General features: G+C 35.3%; 1 protein-coding gene across 2 annotated transcripts; it reads left to right on the top strand.

Moving 5' to 3' along the window:
• The first annotated feature begins 12,191 nt into the window (after nucleotides 1-12,191).
• LOC126859092 (LIM homeobox transcription factor 1-beta) lies at nucleotides 12,192-18,503 on the top strand. 2 transcript variants are annotated; one of them, XM_050610044.1, is made up of 5 exons: nucleotides 12,192-12,309; nucleotides 13,131-13,553; nucleotides 15,955-16,260; nucleotides 16,617-16,715; nucleotides 17,951-18,503. In XM_050610044.1, the coding sequence occupies exons 1-5, from the start codon at nucleotides 12,192-12,194 to the stop codon at nucleotides 18,205-18,207; spliced, it is 1,203 nt and encodes a 400-aa protein (XP_050466001.1). In that variant the 3' UTR covers nucleotides 18,208-18,503. The 2 variants fall into 2 exon arrangements, with proteins under 2 accessions (XP_050466001.1, XP_050466002.1); XM_050610045.1 differs by lacking the exon at nucleotides 16,617-16,715.
• Nucleotides 18,504-19,038: the final 535 nt, after the last annotated feature.

Genomic DNA, 19,038 nt, shown 5'->3' with positions numbered 1-19,038 from the left:
GATCTCCTGAGAATAGAGGGGCTGTCCACACATTGTTATCATTTTTAGTGCCTATGAACATGAGATACGAGAACACGACAATATTAATTAAACCAGCTCCGATAGCGCGACGATATAGCTTGTCAATAAAAACTTTGAAGCGCCTTGTTGTATCTTTAAAAATTGTATATACGCGTAAAAACTATTAATTTTCCTTCGACCATATTTATTTTTCGTTCTAGCTTTTGGTCTTGCTAAAATATAATATTTATACAATCAAATAATGATATAAATATATGTATTGTATAAAATTAAAAATAGTCGTAAAAATAAATATAATACGATTTAATAAGAGATAATATGTAATAATAATTATCATTTCTTTGCGCTCTTCAAACATTCTGAATACCATTGATTTTTCAATAAATTTGTTTCACTCTGAATAATGGTCTTTAAATTAAATTAAATTAAAATATTAATTATATAAATTAGCTATTGAGAAAATACAGATGTCAGAACGGCCAACTAGCTTGATGTATCGATGATAAAGCCGTCTACATTTTTCTCGGACGGGAATAGAAGACGTGACGTGCCCCCAACGGGGCTTTCACTACAACGCCAGTGGAAGCGCTAAAGGCTTCGACACGCGCTGAAGTCGTTATACCACGCCGCACATAAATAATTAATGGCCATTTACTAGCGGTTATAAATGCGGCTTGCACACTCCGGTTTGGCGAAAATGATCTTTGCCGCGATGGGAATATTCATGCGTCGTAAACCTGTGTAGCGTTAGAGGTATTCTATCACACAAATACGTGTGTTACAATTGTATGTGCGCGATACACATAATAATTAAGATATATTGTAATTTATACATAGGAATATTTATTGGAGGTATATATGAATAAAAAAAAATTACGCCGTTATTTTCTAATTTTTACATACTTAAAATATTGTTACACGTATACGTGACGTTTAATAATTTTTTCGAATAATCATAATTTTGTTAAAGATTTCAAGATTAATATTATAAAGTTTTGTTTTATTAAAGGTTAATATAAAAATTAAAGAATAAAATTTAATATCTCTAAAACATTGTCATTTTTTCCTAAGCAATATATAAGTATAGAGCAATATATATGTGATGGACAGTAAAGGTTGACAGATCATTCGAAGAATTTGTCCGATATTTATGTGAGAGGAATTTCGCGTGCACATTACGATAATAAAATTCTCGTACACACCATCGGGATCACATGGGCAAAGGCAATTTCATGTTCCACATGAAATAAATATCGAGTTGAATTTGTTATGAAGGGAGCAGCCGAGTGTGTATTGCGTTTATCGCTATTGATCTGGTTCACGGGATACGGATTAATTTACAAGAAATAAAGAATACTACATTTCCTCATCGACAAATGATTTTCATTCCTAAAATCAACAAATAACTTAATTAAAAAGCATTTTATATTAAATAATAAGTCTATGTATAATTTAAATTTTTCTTCATCGAGATAGTTTGATACTCTTTCGATGGAATATATCCAATTTTCGTAAACTAGTTATTAAAATAAAAATTTTTAGTTATTTAGTAAATACAATTTAGTTTATGTAATATTATTTATATAAAATTATTATTTTTTAATATACATATATATGTAAAGTTTGATTAAGTATTTTATGTGTTAAATAATGCTCGTATTTTTATTTATAAGCACATCAAAATTTTTGCATCCCTTTCTAAATCCAATTGTAACAATAGACTTATATGATCCATCCTTCGGGTTTAAAAATAAAAAATGATGCGCGCGAAAAGATATTTATTAAAAATGATCTTTTTAAATCATACATTTACAAATTTTGTTTTCAAATATTTAATCTAAATATGCGTTCCATTTTTAGGTATTATCAGAGAAGGGATAGAGGAGGCTCTAGAATAAGATATTTACTCAAAATTTTTGTATCAAACGCATCGAAAGTATTATCATATGTTAAAAATGTATAAATCAGTATGATGGAACGCGCACAATTCAATGAGACCGGCGATACTTGCTGAAAAGCTTTTCGAAACACGTGCGAGCGTCCGACCATCTCAGGTCCCCCTCTCTACGTGATTCCCCGCGATCGTTTATATGGGCCCCTCCGGGCCAAGGTGTACGTCGTATGAGCCGCAGTCACGTGGCCGCCACGTGCCAGGGATTACTAATTATGCCCCAAGAACGATCATAATATCCTGAACCCAGTAGGCATACTGCATAGATACAGTTAATATCTGGTACGGCAAACATTGCCGCTATTCACGGCTCCGGCGTATGAATAAAGTTTCCTTACCTAAGGGAGTTAGGGATATTTGATTTTCGCACGTAAGAAACGAGAGTTTACGATGACCACACTTTTCTCAAAGAAATCTTTGAGAAAAACAGTCAGCGAGATAGTGATACTTAGAGCTGTATTAAAGCGCTATTTAACTGAACATAAAAAGAGACACGATGATACTTAATCAAAGCATTTTTTTTTTTGCTTCGATATTTCATTTATTTGGAGATTAAACATTTTGTTTTATTTATAAACGGAAAAATAGGATATCCTAAAATAAAAATTTTGTAAAATTAAAATCAATCTGTAAAGTTATTCTAAAAGCAAAATTTTATCGTATGTTTATTTATATTCAAAATTTTATTTGCATATAAACCGTTTTATTTTTTTAATGGAAAATATTCTTCAAAGTTATTAGATAATAATATGAAATAATAAATATAAATATATGTGGGTATGTAGTGTATGTATGTATAAAATTCAGCTCCTTAAAAACTTTTTGTATATAAAATTCAAAGAATTAAAATATCTTCTCAAAATATTTTTCTACTGAATATATATATATATATATATATATATATATATATATATATATATATATGCATCCCATATTCGGTAAAAAAATATTTTGAGAAGATATTTTAATTCTTTGAATATAAATATATGTGGGTACATATATATATATACATATATACACATTCTATTTGTTTCGAACGTAAGCTACCGATATTTTACACATTCGCGATCGCTCGTAAAACACAAATGTTACGTTGACGGCTTTGTTTAAAACGTTTCGCAACAAAACAGCACATATTTTTTTCGCCGAAACAAATTTGCGCGTCGTACAAATCTACGTCTTTTTTTTTTACGAACACGGCGATCCATGAAAAATTGCCTACGCTCAATCACGTAGTTTGCGTTACTCATATGCAGACCGGATATGAATCGAGAGCGTGGTCCAGTGTGCGATCACGGCGAAGAATAATATTTATACGTTACTTTCCCACATATTTGGGGATCGCCTTCGAAAACATCAAAAACCAACTTTTCCATTTATTATTCTTACTCGATCGGACGTTCATTCGTACATCGCGTCAAATGCAAAACGATGTGTTCAGTTAAGTAAATTAAATACATATTTTATATCGCAGAGAGAGAGAGGAAGAGAGGAAGAAAAACACATAAAACTTTTTTCTGAAAGTAAAATTTTAAAATAAAGTTTTGCAAAGTATAACTCTTTGGCAGAAATTTTTGTCTCTCTCTTTCTTTAATTATGTCTCTGGTATTATATTTGCTTACATTTTGTAAATAAATGGTTATTATTGATTGTTTAAATTACGAATGATAAGAAGATGAATATTTTACTGATCTTTGATGAAATCTTATTTCATTGCTTTAATCAATGATATTTTCATTGATTCAATTTACGATAATAACTAAATGGTATCGCTTTCTCAATAACAATTGAACTTTGCATCTCTCAAATGTCAAATGAGAATTTTATTTCGCCGTTAATATACGACGGCGTGACGCGGTAGGGAGAGGGCGCATCAACGCGAAGCGATTTCGCCGGGCTAATCTGTCGATTCCGGCCTTCGAATCGGGTTTCCCATGAACGTCGCCCAGTGCCACGTGACTTGTGTCAATAGTACGCACTTGGGAGTACCCGACCGGAGCAAACGCCCGCGATGTCTTTCCGCAGCGCTCGCCGCAGCGTCGCAAACGAGAGAACGAGTATTTGCAAAGTGGCCGAGTTTCCGAAATTGGACGTGGAATCCGAGAAAACAGGGGCGGGAACCTGGGTGAACCTGGGAATATTTTCCCGAGCAAATAAACGCGGCGGACCGCGGATGAGAATTTACGCAGAGCGGAATGAAATGTCGTTGGGATCGACGAAATAATAAATATTCCGCGGTCAGACAGAAACCTTTAGAAATATTTCCACTGTATAAGTATTGCATATGTCAAATGTATAAAATTTCAATATCAAACAAGATAATAAATTATTTTTTTTATGGAACTTAATTAACGTATGTTTATTTCTTGCAAGTCAATATTCAAGGAATCTAAAATTAAAATAATCTATATGTTATTTGCGCGTTTACATACTATTTCTACATTTATGAGATATATTTATAATTTATATAAAAGTGTCCCCTCATACATTTCATATATATATTATATTTTATATTATATATATATATATATATATATATATATATATATATATACAATAATATAATATATTATTTAAACAAAAAAAATATTTAATCTTTATATCTCTAGTTGTGGCATATATAGTTGGCTCATCTATTGTTTCTTCACTTCTATTATTTGTATATTTTTTATTCAGTTTAACAAATAATAATTAAATTTAATAATGGAACTCTTAATCACATTTTGTACAGTATCATTCTCTTGCTACGAGATGTTTCGCAATCGCCCGAACGAATTAATCTGGATCTCCTGATTATCTCTCGTCGATTGATCTCTCGCAAAACGATTCGCGACGTATCTCGTATCATCGCCGACAAGTTATTTCTCCTGTCTCGTCGAGACAGAGAGAAACGGAGGAAAAAAAAAGAGAGAAAGAGAAAGAGAGAAAGAGAAAGAGAGAGACAATAGGGGATGAATAACAGGGAGGCGTATAACCGGTAGCGGCCGATCGTGTAACGTCACACGACGCTCTCACACGTGACGGGGCACGTGGCGCACGCGCGCGCGTGGTCGCGCGTGGAGCGCGATGCTCAAGCGTGTGGAAAATCGCTCTTTGAAGTCTCGAAATTCGCTGTTAATCGCGATCTAACGCTCACCTACGTCGCGAGGCAGCCCGAGCGATATATTTTTTGGCGGAAGTCGAGTGAGGGTGAATCTCCCTCTTTCCCTCCCGCCCTCGCTCTTTCTCTCTGCCCGAATCAAAATCTCTTCATAGAGAGAAAGACCGAAACATAAAACGGGGTTCGAAGAAGCGAGAGAAGAACGCAGAAATTGGGGAGTGGAAACGAGGGGGTGAGATGAGGTAATTGTTTGCCAAGCGTCTATATTGCGCGTTCGGCTGGTATCGGAGAAATACCGCGCGGCGACATTGTAATCGATCACGGCGATTCTCGGATGATTCTTCTTCATTGCCGAGAGGTCTCTACATGAAATAAAAACTCTTTCCTATCTCTTTTCAAAATTCGTGTTTTATCTTTCGCAATTCCGTCGAAAATACATTGCAGATTTTTGAATTGAGAAACAATGTTATCGTTGATAGTGGTTAAATATTGCTATAAAAGCGACGAAATATCAGAGAAAAATCTTGTTTCTTTATTTTTAAATCTTTTATTAAAAAGTTTAGAAAATAATAACCAAATTCTATTTTTGCCAAATCCTACTCGATATCAAAAATACAGTTAAATTCTACATTAAATAATATTTTTGCATAATAAATTATTGGGATTGTTTTAAAAATTGTAGATGATAACGAAATATCATAAGTTTTATATACCTGACACATAGAACGTATAAAATGCAATCTCTGTCGTCAGGTGTGCCCTTCATGTGACGAAGGAATATCTACTTTTTTTCTGGCCATATGAATAGTTATTATGATAAATAGCAATATACCTGACATTCCGAGGCTCGCGTATAACCCCTGCCGAGGCGGATTATATCGGGTTATCCAGGTTTGTATCCATTTTTCAAGAGTACCAGTTGCGAACCGAGAGTGAAAAAAATTTTCCTCGGCTCCGATTTGAATTTATGATACCTAGGCGCGACAAGAAAGAAAACGTTTCTCGTAATAGCGATATAAATATTCATACGTAACCAGTAGTTCAACATCCACCGACAATTACTCTATAGACAATGACATAGATTTAATCTAAAACAGAAACACGAATAAACAGCGTTCTTTTTTAAAATCTATTCATTTTTATAATTTTTTGTTTCGAATTTGTTACACGGTGTAATTTATTGTATAAAAAATTATTATTATAATCTTTTTATACTTTAAACATTTTTGTAGAATAATTAAATCTCTAGAAATCGATTAAATACATATATTAATAACTTTGTATAAAGTTTTGACAAGAATTTGCATTAATCATTCAATTGAAATACAATATTTTGATTTTTTTTATTAATATATAGAATATAAATTAGTAAAAAAAAAAAAATTGTTCTCTTTAAAATCAAAATCAACATAAAAAATAATTTTAAAGAATGCATTGCAAGTCGGTAATTTATCAAGTATTAGAAATTATCCAACATTTAAAATCCATGATAACAATCGAATACTGAATATTAACAAAAAGATTGTTATCTGTGTGTATATTAACTTGTTGGCGCGAGTAGAGAAAGTATCTCGCGGGACAAAACATATATGGCAATACTATTTTCAAAAGTCTAGGATATTTTTCGAGACGATCCTCCGCGTAACGACGCGATACAGTCTTTTTTCTTATTTTACATTATCGTTCACAAAGATATAAAACCTCCGGTACTCATTCGTGATACTAGGAGTGAATTCGACCGGGACGCGAGCGAGAGCGGGGGCGTTCCTTTATTGAACCGTGCGATGCCAAAGCCCGAATGCCAAAGAGTAGCGGGATCGGAAGGAACGTATAAGCTCTCCTTGGTCTCTCTCTCTTTCCCTCTGCGGCATCCCGGTGCCGGATAACAGGGACGCATTCCAGGGAGGCGCGCAGCTGCTTTCAGCTCTGCTTCGCGTCCTGAAGCCGCGTTTCAGCTACGTTTCCCGTATAGCCAGTGGCGGATTATCGCCGAGATACGCGAGACGATCTGCCATCCCGGTGTCAGAATCGCGGTTTTTCCATATTTTTTTATTCTAAAAAAATTGTAATACATAATTATTATTTGTGTTAAATTATTGGTTACAATAATCTTTGTATTTTATTTATAACTATCGTTTAATTAATTAATTAATTTTATGTAAATTAATTTAATTATATTTCAATTATATTTTATACTTCTTTTTTTACAAGAGATATATGATTATATATTTTAAACCAACTGTCTGATTACCTGTTATCTATCATTGGAAATAATATCTATATTCTCGAATCTCTCTCTGTCTTCCTTGATGTAGAATTTCTGTCAGTCCTTCTTGGGCAGGAGATATCGAAAGCTCAGCTTGCATTCGATGCCTTTGAGTATCCTCCGCCATTGCATACGCCGCTCTCGTTTCGCTCTTCGTATGGGCACCGCGCCGCGCTGCATTCCTAACAAAGTAGTCATCACGCATTCCTGGGACGCAACCGTGAACTTCCACCCTCGTTAGCAAAAGATGGATTCGTGCGCGCTAGGCTATAGAGAGGACACGTTATTAGAATTCATTCCGCGAGCTGTCATCGCGGGGGTGTCGAGTTTGGATTCCTCCGAGTCTCGGAGAAGTCGCGGCGACTCTTTTTGTCGCGACTCCGAGAGGTTTATATTACGAATTGAATATACCGATCCACCGAATTCTTTGAGAAAATGCAAAAGGAATTGCAGGATGATTCTCGCTGTGCAATCGCACTATGTGTATAAAAAAAAAAAAGATACTCGAGATATTAATAAATGTAAAGTTGAATATACTCGAGTTATATAATATATTAGAGCAGACGTTTTTAGTTTTAGCTTGTTGCTCCAAAAATATAGATATGAATTCTATCTAAACTTTAGATGTTTTCTCATTTTATACTTTAGGAGTTTGCTCTTTTTATTTCAATCATTATTTTTTGTTTTTTACTTTGATCTGATATCTGATTGCCATACGTAAACTTATTAGTAGTCAATATTATTTTTTATTCTAAATATTAATATTATATTTCAAGTATATATAGGATCAAGTATATATGATTAAAAATTTATTTCCGTATTAAAATACAATAAAAAGGAAGGAACATATAGAGATCCTAACATCAATGTCATTTTTTATTCAATTTTTATGTAAACTCAATATATCTAAAAAATAAGCTTGAACAATTGTCTTGTTTATTAAAAATTATTTTTTTTTCTGTTATTCCTTTTTTAAGTCATTAAAATATACTCTGAAATATATACTATATTAAATTACAATAAATGTATATCGAGAAAGAAACTGGCTGAATATAAAATACTCAAACATAATAATATAATATTAATATAAGAATAATATAATAGATATTGTACCTATAGTAAATATAAATAAATCACAAGAGAAATATGAATATGAAATATATTTTTAAAATTATTTTTTGAATTACCAATATGACGCTGCATTAAAAAAAAAAAAAATTTATATTAATTCTTGCACGCCGAATATTCGCCACGTTACTCACGTTTCGTTGAGGATTGACAATCGAATTCACCATATATCCCGTGAAAAGAATTCCGATGTCAATATACGCTGCACTTTCGCGACGTGCGCGAGACAAAGTGTTGTCGGGGTCTTTGGTATCGCGTATTACGATGCGGGGGCATCCACCCTATGCGTGACCAAAGGGTGTTTAGGTAGTCCGAGCGAGCGGGGATTCCATCCTCCACACTCTTCCACCCTTCCGCCGTCCTACGAAATATAATGCCCGAACCGTATCGGCATAATTACACGGATGGCGTTAGTGTCACATCCCAAACAATATGCTCCCGCAAAGGACAGGGTGGAGGGGATGGAGGGGGAGAGAAGCGCGCGCGGGGGTAACCCGGTTACATGCACCTGCAAGGAACCATATTTTATCCGACGCACTGACGACTTTTGTGCTTTTACGTGCCGTGAAATGGTAAGGGTCACTGAGCATCCCTAATTTTCTATTGTCCCGAGGATAAGGCCGGGATCGATGACCGGATTCGCGATCGAGATTCGGGTTGCATCTGGAATAGAGCGCGATTCTAACGCTTCCTTGATCCTATTGTCGTCAAAGTGCTGATAGCACTATATAAGTTATTATGTATAAATTAAGCTAATCTCTCGAAAGTTTAATGTACTGAAAATCGCGTTAAATTAATAATGAAACAAAAATTACACTGGCCAACAATAATTTTTTTTTATTATTTTAGCTTATTTTTTTAAGCTGATTCCAAAAATAAGGTCAGAATTTGTTCCAAGGGCTTTACTTTTTTGGAACTTTCTAAAAAAAAAATTATACTAATACGTTTGGCTCGAAACAGTCAGTTTTATACATTGAAATCTCTAAATAATATTAGTAATTTTGTTAAAAATTATTAGAATTTAAAATTATTAAAATTATTAAAATTTTTAATTAATTAAAAAAATTTTTATATAATTTCTTTAATGGGAACAGAGGATTTTCAAAATTAATTAATTAACAGACTAGCACAGAAAATTCCTCGCAATTTCTTTACTACCCTTATACGAAAAGAGAAAAATTGAAGAATTTCAGATATCACTTACTACAGTTAGACAGAGGGACTGATTTTTAATGACATTTTATGACCTTCTTCGTTGGGATTGTTGGAACGTGAGGCTGTAAGATCTATCGATCGTGACGTATGGTCGCTGTCGCGTACGATTAAGCCAGTCTGAATACTAACTGGGCGTCTCGAGGGGGGACGCCCCCCCCCTCGGCCTGCACGTGTTTCCCCCGAATACTTTGCATCACCATTACCGCCAACTTGATGCCCCTTTGTATCGCGCATCGGAGGGGCATGCCGTAGTTTCGTTCCCAACTAGGCGTATCATTTGGGGGAGGATTCGTACCGCGCGCGCACAGCGCAGGAACACAGAGACAAAGAGATCTATATAGGCTTTTATTTGGCAAACATCGCCGATAGACGGCCCGTACAAAGGACGGCATTGTCGCATATTTACGCGGACTGACAAACGGCCAAATACTCGCCGTGCGCACCGACTTTTCGGGGCAAAAATATGTCCGGAGGCAACTTGGTTCGAAAACGGCATCGGTTATTAGCCGTATCCATCCAAAAGGGGGGAACAGACAAGTGCCCCCTCTTCCCTTTTCCCTCCTCGTGAAAAATTGGAAACGGCGGAGATCATTGTCGCTATGAGTGCTACTCACGCGCGTCTACGAGTAGTTTTATGTCAATACAGTACCTCAATATCTTTACATTTGGATATTTTCTTTTCATATTTTATCTTTATAGAGTATTCTCGATAGACTATTATGTCACGTGTTAATAATTATTATAAAATATATAAAAAATTAAAAGTAATATTTATATAATAAATATAAAATTATTTAAATGATTGCTATATCGATCTTTTATCATTAGAAACATTACATTATAAAAATTATCTATTAAAAATCAGATCTTAAAATTATCTCGGTTTTATCTTGTTTTTTATACGTTTAGAAATAATTATATAAGATAAATTTCTATTAATCTTTTAAAATAAAGTTTTGTTGTCATGTAAAAAAGATTAACATTTTTTTAAATAAAAATAAATTATATAAATTATTATAAAATAATGTTATGTTTTTCTTGCACAATGATTTACTTTTACAGTATCAAAAATTAGCATCTCTAACTCGCATATACAAAATTATACAAAATTCTTTATATAAAATTAATTGGGTTTTATTTTTTAATATATTTTTTCTATCACGTTTTACAAACCCGTCCCAAATTCCGATTGGATTTAATCTACTTTGCACGCGATTGCTTGTTAAAAAAAAAAGAGAAGAAGGATCCCGATGGCGTCTAAGATCGATGTCCGCCCGGCTTGCCGAGATACGTCACTGAATCTTCCGGCAATGGTTGAGGTCGGGTATTGATCCCCGTTCGTACATCGCCGCTAGTTGAGCACCCTCGGTGGTCGTTTCGCCCCACTAGCAACCCTCGGGCAAGGGCGGTTCCCGGCGACGCCAATCCGGTAGCCTCCACCGTGAGTTTTGCGAGCGGCTAAGAGCGCGGGGGATGAACCCGCCCTCTTCACTCTCGCATCGATGCCTCATCTATCTCCAATGACGGAGACGAGAGACACGGGCGGGGAGAAGCCGCGTTATACCGGGGGGATGATGAAGAAAGGAGTCGGGGGAGAGGGATGGGATTCTCTCGCTCGTCGGCGAGTCGGTGGATCCCGATCAAAAAAGCGACGGAGCTCACGCGGATGACACGTACTGAAACTATCGCGTATAGAACGCGTCCGGTGCGGATATCAAATCGAGGGTGGATGAGAGGAAGGCGTGGAGGGAGGAAATAGGCCCTCGGAAATCGTCGAGAATCTGTCTTCACCGTCTTCACTGTATCCGGAATGCGGTGTAGCTGTGACATCTCGAGCCCCGAGGAGATTGTCCGAGAAGATCGTCGTCTTACACCCGTGCACGGCATCCTCGGTGTCTCGTCATGAGACTCGGATAACATACGGCGCTGTCCGTATCGAAGTATCGGTGACAGCTAAACATACGGAGCCTCGAAGGTCCACGGCTTCTGGCCAAAGTGACAAACGTTCAGGTCCAATCGATTGGTGTACCAGCGTGTAAGTGACGTGGACTAATTTATAGTTTCCGACCTGGACTAATTTATTGAAAAGTGTCAGAAGTTGTATTTATATATATACGTATACCTAACGCAAGATGTGCCATCGCTCTTGATAGTGTGTGAATTTAATGAGAAAATTTGAATGTACTGATAGGACAGCTCGTCGATCGGCGAAATAAAAACGATAGTGAAGCTATTGTTGAAGAATCTGAGATTCTGTTGAATTTTGAAAGGAAATTGTTTGCTTCGAACAAAACTAGATGCCTACAGTAAAAGAAAGAATCAAAGGCAGCATATTTGATTTATTGACATTGTCATTTCAAGAATTTTTATTGATGTGTGATTTCCAAGTGTTTGGTGTCATCTAAAAGAAAAACTATTTTAAAGAGAATTTTTTAAGCAAGTTTCTAACAGCTCGAAGATTCTTTCCGTGTCACACACACACACACACAAGGTTGTAACAAATAGACACCATGTTGGAATTCTATCCTCCGGCGCCTGGTTCTTTCAATCGTCAAGGTGAACCTGGCCAGTCTTTGCCGACGGTTCCACCTATCCCCTTCCGGCCTACATCCGATAATAATAACGCAGGTAAAGAGAAAGTATCTTAGATATTTTCTGCCATTTTGTATATATAATTTATGTCTTCAAACATTTTTTATTTTTTTTCTATCAGTAAAATAAAATAAAAAAGCAATACAAAGATTTCAGTAAAAGCTTCAATTTAAAATAAAAATAATTAATAATAATATTTTAGCTATATATCTTCGAATCTAATTTTACGAACATTAGTTTGTAGCTTAAAAATAGAGAAATGATTGTATCCTATATACTTAAATTGTATCTTTTTATTTGCACTTTAATATTTTTCATCTGCTAGTTATTATATTATATAAATTAGCTTTTTGTCGTATTTGATCGGTCATTTAGAAATGGGTCGTAAAGCGAAGCAAAAAAATCTCTTGCGAAAAGCGAGATAATCCTGTATTTTGTATTGACTGTCTTGTAAAAATGAAGGGATACAATAGCCACATCTAAACATTTCTCTTCCTTTATTGCTTTTAAATCACGATATACACGATGCAAAACATTCCAATCCCCAAATCAAATTTCTTTTTCTATTTTTAATGACCATTTTTAATCTAACATCTACTTTGATATTTTAAACAGTCAAATCATCCTTTTCCGAAACAAAAGTTTTGCCAAAAAACTTCTCTTTTAAACTATTCATTTATTGTTTATTTGAAATACAAAACAAAATTCCTATATAAATTAAAAATTCTTTCAAAATCTCCTGTCAAATCAAGAGAAAATGAAAATTGAAAATAGGAGGAAAATTTCTCCGATAACGATCGATGTACGCAATTAATATCGTTATCGAATCGCATAATGTTCGCACGTTTGTCCCGCAGAGCCGTCCGTTTCCGTGAAGACGGAATCCGGTCTTCTGGAGACGATCTGCGCCGGCTGCGGCCGCACCATCGCCGACAAGTACGTGATGAGGGTGGCCGAGAGGAATTACCACGAGGAGTGCCTCTCGTGCACGGCATGCGGCGCGATGCTGTCACACTCGTGCTTCATACGCGACCTCAAGCTCTACTGCCGTTCCGACTACGAGAGGATCTTCGGGGTGAAGTGCGCGCGTTGCATGGAGAAGATCAGCTGCTCGGATCTGGTGATGCGGCCGGTGTCCGGCCTGGTGTTCCACGTGGAGTGCTTCGCGTGTTGCATGTGCGGCCAGCCGTTGCCGAGGGGCGCCCACTATATCCTCAGGCAGGGCCAGCCGATCTGCAGACGGGACTTTGAGCACGAATTGTTTTTAAATAGCCCGCAAGGTGAGTGTCCCATACTGTGAATATATATGCGTATGTGTGTGTGTGTGTGCGCGCGAATAAGGCTCGCTTGTCAAATTTTGTTCCTCGATCCTCTGCTCTGTGTGCTTTTTGTTGACGTTAAATAAAGTGACATTCTTTCTTAATTTCTCACTCATCGTGCTCTGATTCTATACAGAGATTTTTTTTCTATATATTTTATTCAGGATATGCCAAGAATAAAAAGTAAGATTAGGTCATGAATAGAATTTTTTCACAATAATGTTAAAAGTTAATTTGAGATGATTAATTATTTCTTGTATCAGTTTGTTTTTTTATGTATACATTTATATCGGATAATATGATAAAGAGATAGTATTTGTTAGTCTTGTGTTTTGTAACTGAAAAAAATTTAAAGAGCTTCATGTGTGTGTTACATATGCACGAATATAATAATCGTTTTCCTTGCGCAAGAAAAAGATGCCGTATAAAATATACGAGAAGTAGCATGAATAAAAATGTGTGTATTATCTTGCATGAGACGACTTTACAATGTGTATACATTTCTATGTGAGCTACAATTTCTGTTTCTATCATACTGTGTCGCCAATAGTAGAAGCATTATCATTTCTGGAAATTGAATGAGACCCTGCGAGAAACTTAGTTAAGTAAATAAGTACCACAAAATAATTCACTTGTGCGAGAAATAAAGCGAAAGGATCTGCCATTTCTTTCATATATTTTCTCTGTATAACAAACTGCTCAACTATCTTTTATATCGTCTTAATCGTTGAACGAGTTATCGATTATCGCATCGTTTTCCACAGCAGATTTCAAATAATAATTTGAGAATTGAGATTGGCGAGATTGGCGATGATGGCGAGTTTTTTTAGCTGCGAAGTAAATTTCACGAATCATTGATAACAAATGCGCGGAATGCTTGAAAATACGATCGAATGAATCAAATAAAATTGACGCCGTTGAAAAACGCATTGTACATACCTTGTTGCATTGTTCGCAGGTTGTACTACAATCTAAAGACATCCAAAGTAAAAATCTACAGGAATTTCGAAACAGGGCTGTTCCCCTTTTCAAGGTAATTACATTTAAATCAAACGTGAATGATTCGAAAGCGATTGCGTGATATTCACGGCGTCGTAAAATAGACATTGTTAAATTCGCCAATCTTTCGTAGAGTCAAAATACCCCGTGGGAAATAATAAATATCTTGATTTATAAAGCGTTTATCGATTGCGGTATATCTCGATATAAATTTATGGCACGCGTTTTGAAATATTTCATGTGTTATTGGTGACGATAAAAAATGATGAAAGAGCAGTTTGTGAGCCGTTTATTATGTACATATATATATATATATCCCTTTTCTCCCTTATATACATGACGCGTATGAAATATGAAAATATACAAGAAATCGCAGAAATAACAACGTACGAATTACGCACAAATATTGAAAAGAATTCTAATGGAATTTTTTAAAATAAATGCACGAGGAGAATTCCCTCTCCCCCCCACCCCAAAGCGATAAAAAAACCGCTGAAAAAATTTTTTTATATTACATGAAAAATTCAAAACAATTCCAATCTGCGTTTTTAAGGATTCATTGCATGCGTTTAATAATAAATATCGACGATTTTAATGACGATCGCGCATCTCGATTTGATCGGCAATTTCGCTCATTTCCTCTGCAAAGCGAAACAAAATTTTTAACAATGGAATTCCCGGAGTTGTTGAAATATTCCGGAGCGCAGGGGTGGAATCCGCATGTATGGTCGGTGCGTTTGTTCGCGGCCGACATGTTGCCGCGCCGCGGTACATATGTTGCACGATAGGCGTGGCCTGGCCTGTGTGCTTTGTCGGATCGCCGTCTGATCGAAGCCAGCCGTATCTACTGCTCGACTTCGAGCTCGATACGGCTTGACGAACAATCGGTCGTGCCGGCATTACGTTATTCGGAACACGCGGACTCACGCAAGAGATAAAATTAAATTGTCACTTATTCGCTTCTTTTCATTATTTTTTGACAGTTTCGTGTCACACAGACACAATTAAATATTTTACAAGAAGTTATGCAAGAGACTGACCACTTTTCGTTTTTTTTTTTCCTTATGAAATCAAAAAAGAAAATTGCTAACATATAATAAACAATAAATGATATTATATATAATATGATATTTTCTTTATTTACTTTTATATATTATTATATATATAATTTTTTTAGAATATTGATATTAAAAAGTGAAAAGTCACAGCACAAATAATCTCTTGTAACTATATAATTCCAAATTCCTTCATTTATTTGAAAAATTTTATTAGCATTCTTATAAAAGCGATAAAAGATGATATTGAAATTTTTTTTTACTCGAATGATTAATAAGTATATAAAATGCATCGTATATATTGTCAGATGACGACTTGTTGGATGAGAATCGACCACGGGACGGTCGTCGGGGTCCAAAACGGCCGCGGACGATACTCACGTCGGCACAACGACGTCAATTCAAAGCGTCTTTCGAGGTGTCCCCGAAACCCTGCAGAAAGGTGCGGGAGGCCCTCGCCAAGGATACCGGTCTCAGCGTGCGCGTGGTCCAAGTGTGGTTCCAGAATCAGCGAGCAAAGATGAAGAAGCTTCAGAGAAAGGCCAAAACTGAGCCAGGATCCGACAAAGAACCGAAAGAGGAGCGAAGGACGGAAAGTCCGCACAGCGATCACAGTAAGTACCTTTTCATGTTATCTCGCTTCGGAGAATTTCGTCAAAAATTCAGTTATATTTTCAACACGACCGACTTTGGATTCCTGAAATTTCCTCGTCAATCCTGAAATGCAAAACGTATCATCGATTCTATGTATTTTCAAAATCAATAATTCCGATTTTAATTTTGACAATCTATTTCGTTTTTTTTTTTTACATTGATTATTTAGTCGTTTAAAAATATTATGTAGAATTAGCGTGAGAATTAGAAGAGAATAACGCGATCTCGTCGGGAGACTCGCCAATTTGCGAAGACTGGTTAATGGGGCATTGGTAAACGAGTGAGTTCAATGTCAATTGTCTAATCTCGTTCGCAGGTCATTACTTGAACGCCCTGAACATGCGCGATGGGGAATCTTCTAGCTTCCCCTCAGCCACCCAACCGCTCAACCCCAATAACCCGTACTCGCCCGACGGTAAGTCTTTCTACTCACCGTAGAAATTCATTTACGCACTAATGTCACAGAGACGATACGTGCGTAACGCGTTTGCATCCCGACAGGCGTTTATGCAAAGTATATATCTCGGAATATGCAAATAATATTCTAGGCTTTTTGACAAATTTAACTCTTTTTTTAGTAAAATCAATAAATTTTTATTTTGAAAACCCTTTATGTTAAAATAGCGACAAAAATTCTAATATTTGAAAGATAAGAGAGTAGACAATAGACGATTAATTAAATTTCGGAATTCTGATTGTCGGAAAAACAGGATTTAACAGAAAAAAATGCATAACATGTTTGATTTTTTTTTAATACAAATCAAACCGATTATTTTAAGGTTTTTATATTTTAAGTTTTTTTTTATATCACTCATACATACATATATATATATATATATATATATATATATATATATATATATATATATATATATATTAAAAGATTCAAGAATTTAAATGAATTTTTTAACGTTGAATATTAAAATGTTGTAACAACTGCAGCTCACACATATAAAAATTTCAAGAACACTTTCATAAAAAGTTTTTGAGAGACAAAATCTGTGTTTACTCCAACCACTTTTTTTCATATCAAAGATAGAAGCTTCGCTATACTTTTTTTTTTTTTTTTCAAAACATCCTGCACACGTGACGCACCCACGCAGGTTCAAAGCAAATATTTATTTAGCTTCTATGGAGCACAGAGCAATGATATTTTTCTGAATATTCCGGATCTGAATTTTTAGCATTTTTTACAACTGCGATTATATTACTCTATCACTTGATATCCTACCATTAGACATACATATAAAAAAAAGATCTATCTCCTTTTTCTACTTCAGCAGAATATGCAAAACATTTTCGAAAAAAATGTATCTTTTATATATATATATATATATATATATGCAAATATCCTTTTTTTTCTTTTTAAAAGCGAGAATAAAAAAAATCATTGAGATAATATTATCTATTAAAATTCAGTTAATATTAATTTAAAGATGGATATTTCTAAAAAAAAATTACATAAAGAAAATTTTAATTATTGCAAAAATATATTATATTCTATACTTATGTGTAGTTTTCTATTATATTAATATATTTTCACATAAAAATAGGAATTTTTCCATTGCTGTGAATGTACATTTCATTCGACATCTTCCGAAACGCGCGAAATTTCGCAAAAAAGAATTAATCACGTCTTGTTTCTTTCAGACGCGTATCCAGGGCACTCGGGGGAGAGCTTCTGCAGCAGCGATTTGTCCCTGGATGGGACAGACGGCGGCTTCGACATCGGCGAGAACGACGGCGGCGGCGCGGACGGCAGTCATCAGGGCGCCTCGCATTCCCATCACGGCTCATCATCGCACGACACCCCGTCGCTGTCGCAGAGCTTGCACGCGGCCATTCACAATCCCATCGACAAACTGTTCATGATGCAGAGTAGTTACTTCAGTGGTGATCACGCGTAATCCAAATTTTCCTTTCCTCAATCTCGCGTCGTTTATTTCGCCCTCCTCCTTTCGGCCCCATCCTTTTCTGTATCCTTTCCTCGCGTGTCCTGTCAATCGGCTTTGTTGCGTCAACGAAGAAGTCGACATTGCATTTTGTTCCTGCCTCGAGATGATCGCAGCGAGATAAAGATAAATATTTTTCGTTCTCTATGCGACTTGTTATTAATCCATTTCCGGTCATCATGTATAATTTATTTTTCTACGCGATATGCAAAATATTTTGTAAATTTCTTTAAAAACCTCGTGATGTGTGTGTTGACGCAACGTCAAAACGTTCTCTTCGAACTGTTTGCTTTTCTTCATTGACGAAGAATGAAAATCTGTATTTATTCCTCTGTGTGTAATAAATAGATATTCATAAATACACTACGGAGAATATTATTACGAAACTCTTTCCTCTCTTATTTTATTTCGCATTACGTGGCAAGGAACAACAAACTTTGTCGACGTTGAATTAGTGCAATGTTCTTTTTTCAGAAAATTTTTATGTTCTTAATAATCTTGATTGCATAAAAATTAATGTGCCAATAAAAACGATATATTCTCATGACGACGCGATTTTATTTCTGTTATTTATTGTAGATTTATTTATTTGCTTTATTTATATTAACGCATTTAATAACTTTATTATCTCATTATAATTAATTAATCAAATTAATATATTTTTTGCAATTTTTTGATTCTTCGCAAACGTATGTTATATAAGCGCGCGATGTATAAAAGAGATAGTTATATATTCCGTATATAATCGTGCGAGAACATATTTAAGAAAATTCACATGTGTGAGAG

Source organism: Cataglyphis hispanica, chromosome 2 (genome assembly GCF_021464435.1).
Source record: "Cataglyphis hispanica isolate Lineage 1 chromosome 2, ULB_Chis1_1.0, whole genome shotgun sequence".
Taxonomy (NCBI): domain Eukaryota; kingdom Metazoa; phylum Arthropoda; class Insecta; order Hymenoptera; family Formicidae; genus Cataglyphis; species Cataglyphis hispanica.
This window is presented reverse-complemented; position numbering and strand designations above follow the sequence as displayed.

Excerpts from the sequence above, each read along its gene's own strand:
- LOC126859092 (XM_050610044.1), top strand. The coding sequence starts at position 12,192 with ATGTTGGAATTCTATCCTCCGGCGCCTGGTTCTTTCAATCGTCAAGGT. Across the intron at positions 13,554-15,954 it reads GTTTTTAAATAGCCCGCAAG|ATGACGACTTGTTGGATGAG; the intron begins GTGAGTGTCCCA and ends ATATATTGTCAG. Across the intron at positions 16,261-16,616 it reads AAGTCCGCACAGCGATCACA|GTCATTACTTGAACGCCCTG; the intron begins GTAAGTACCTTT and ends TCTCGTTCGCAG.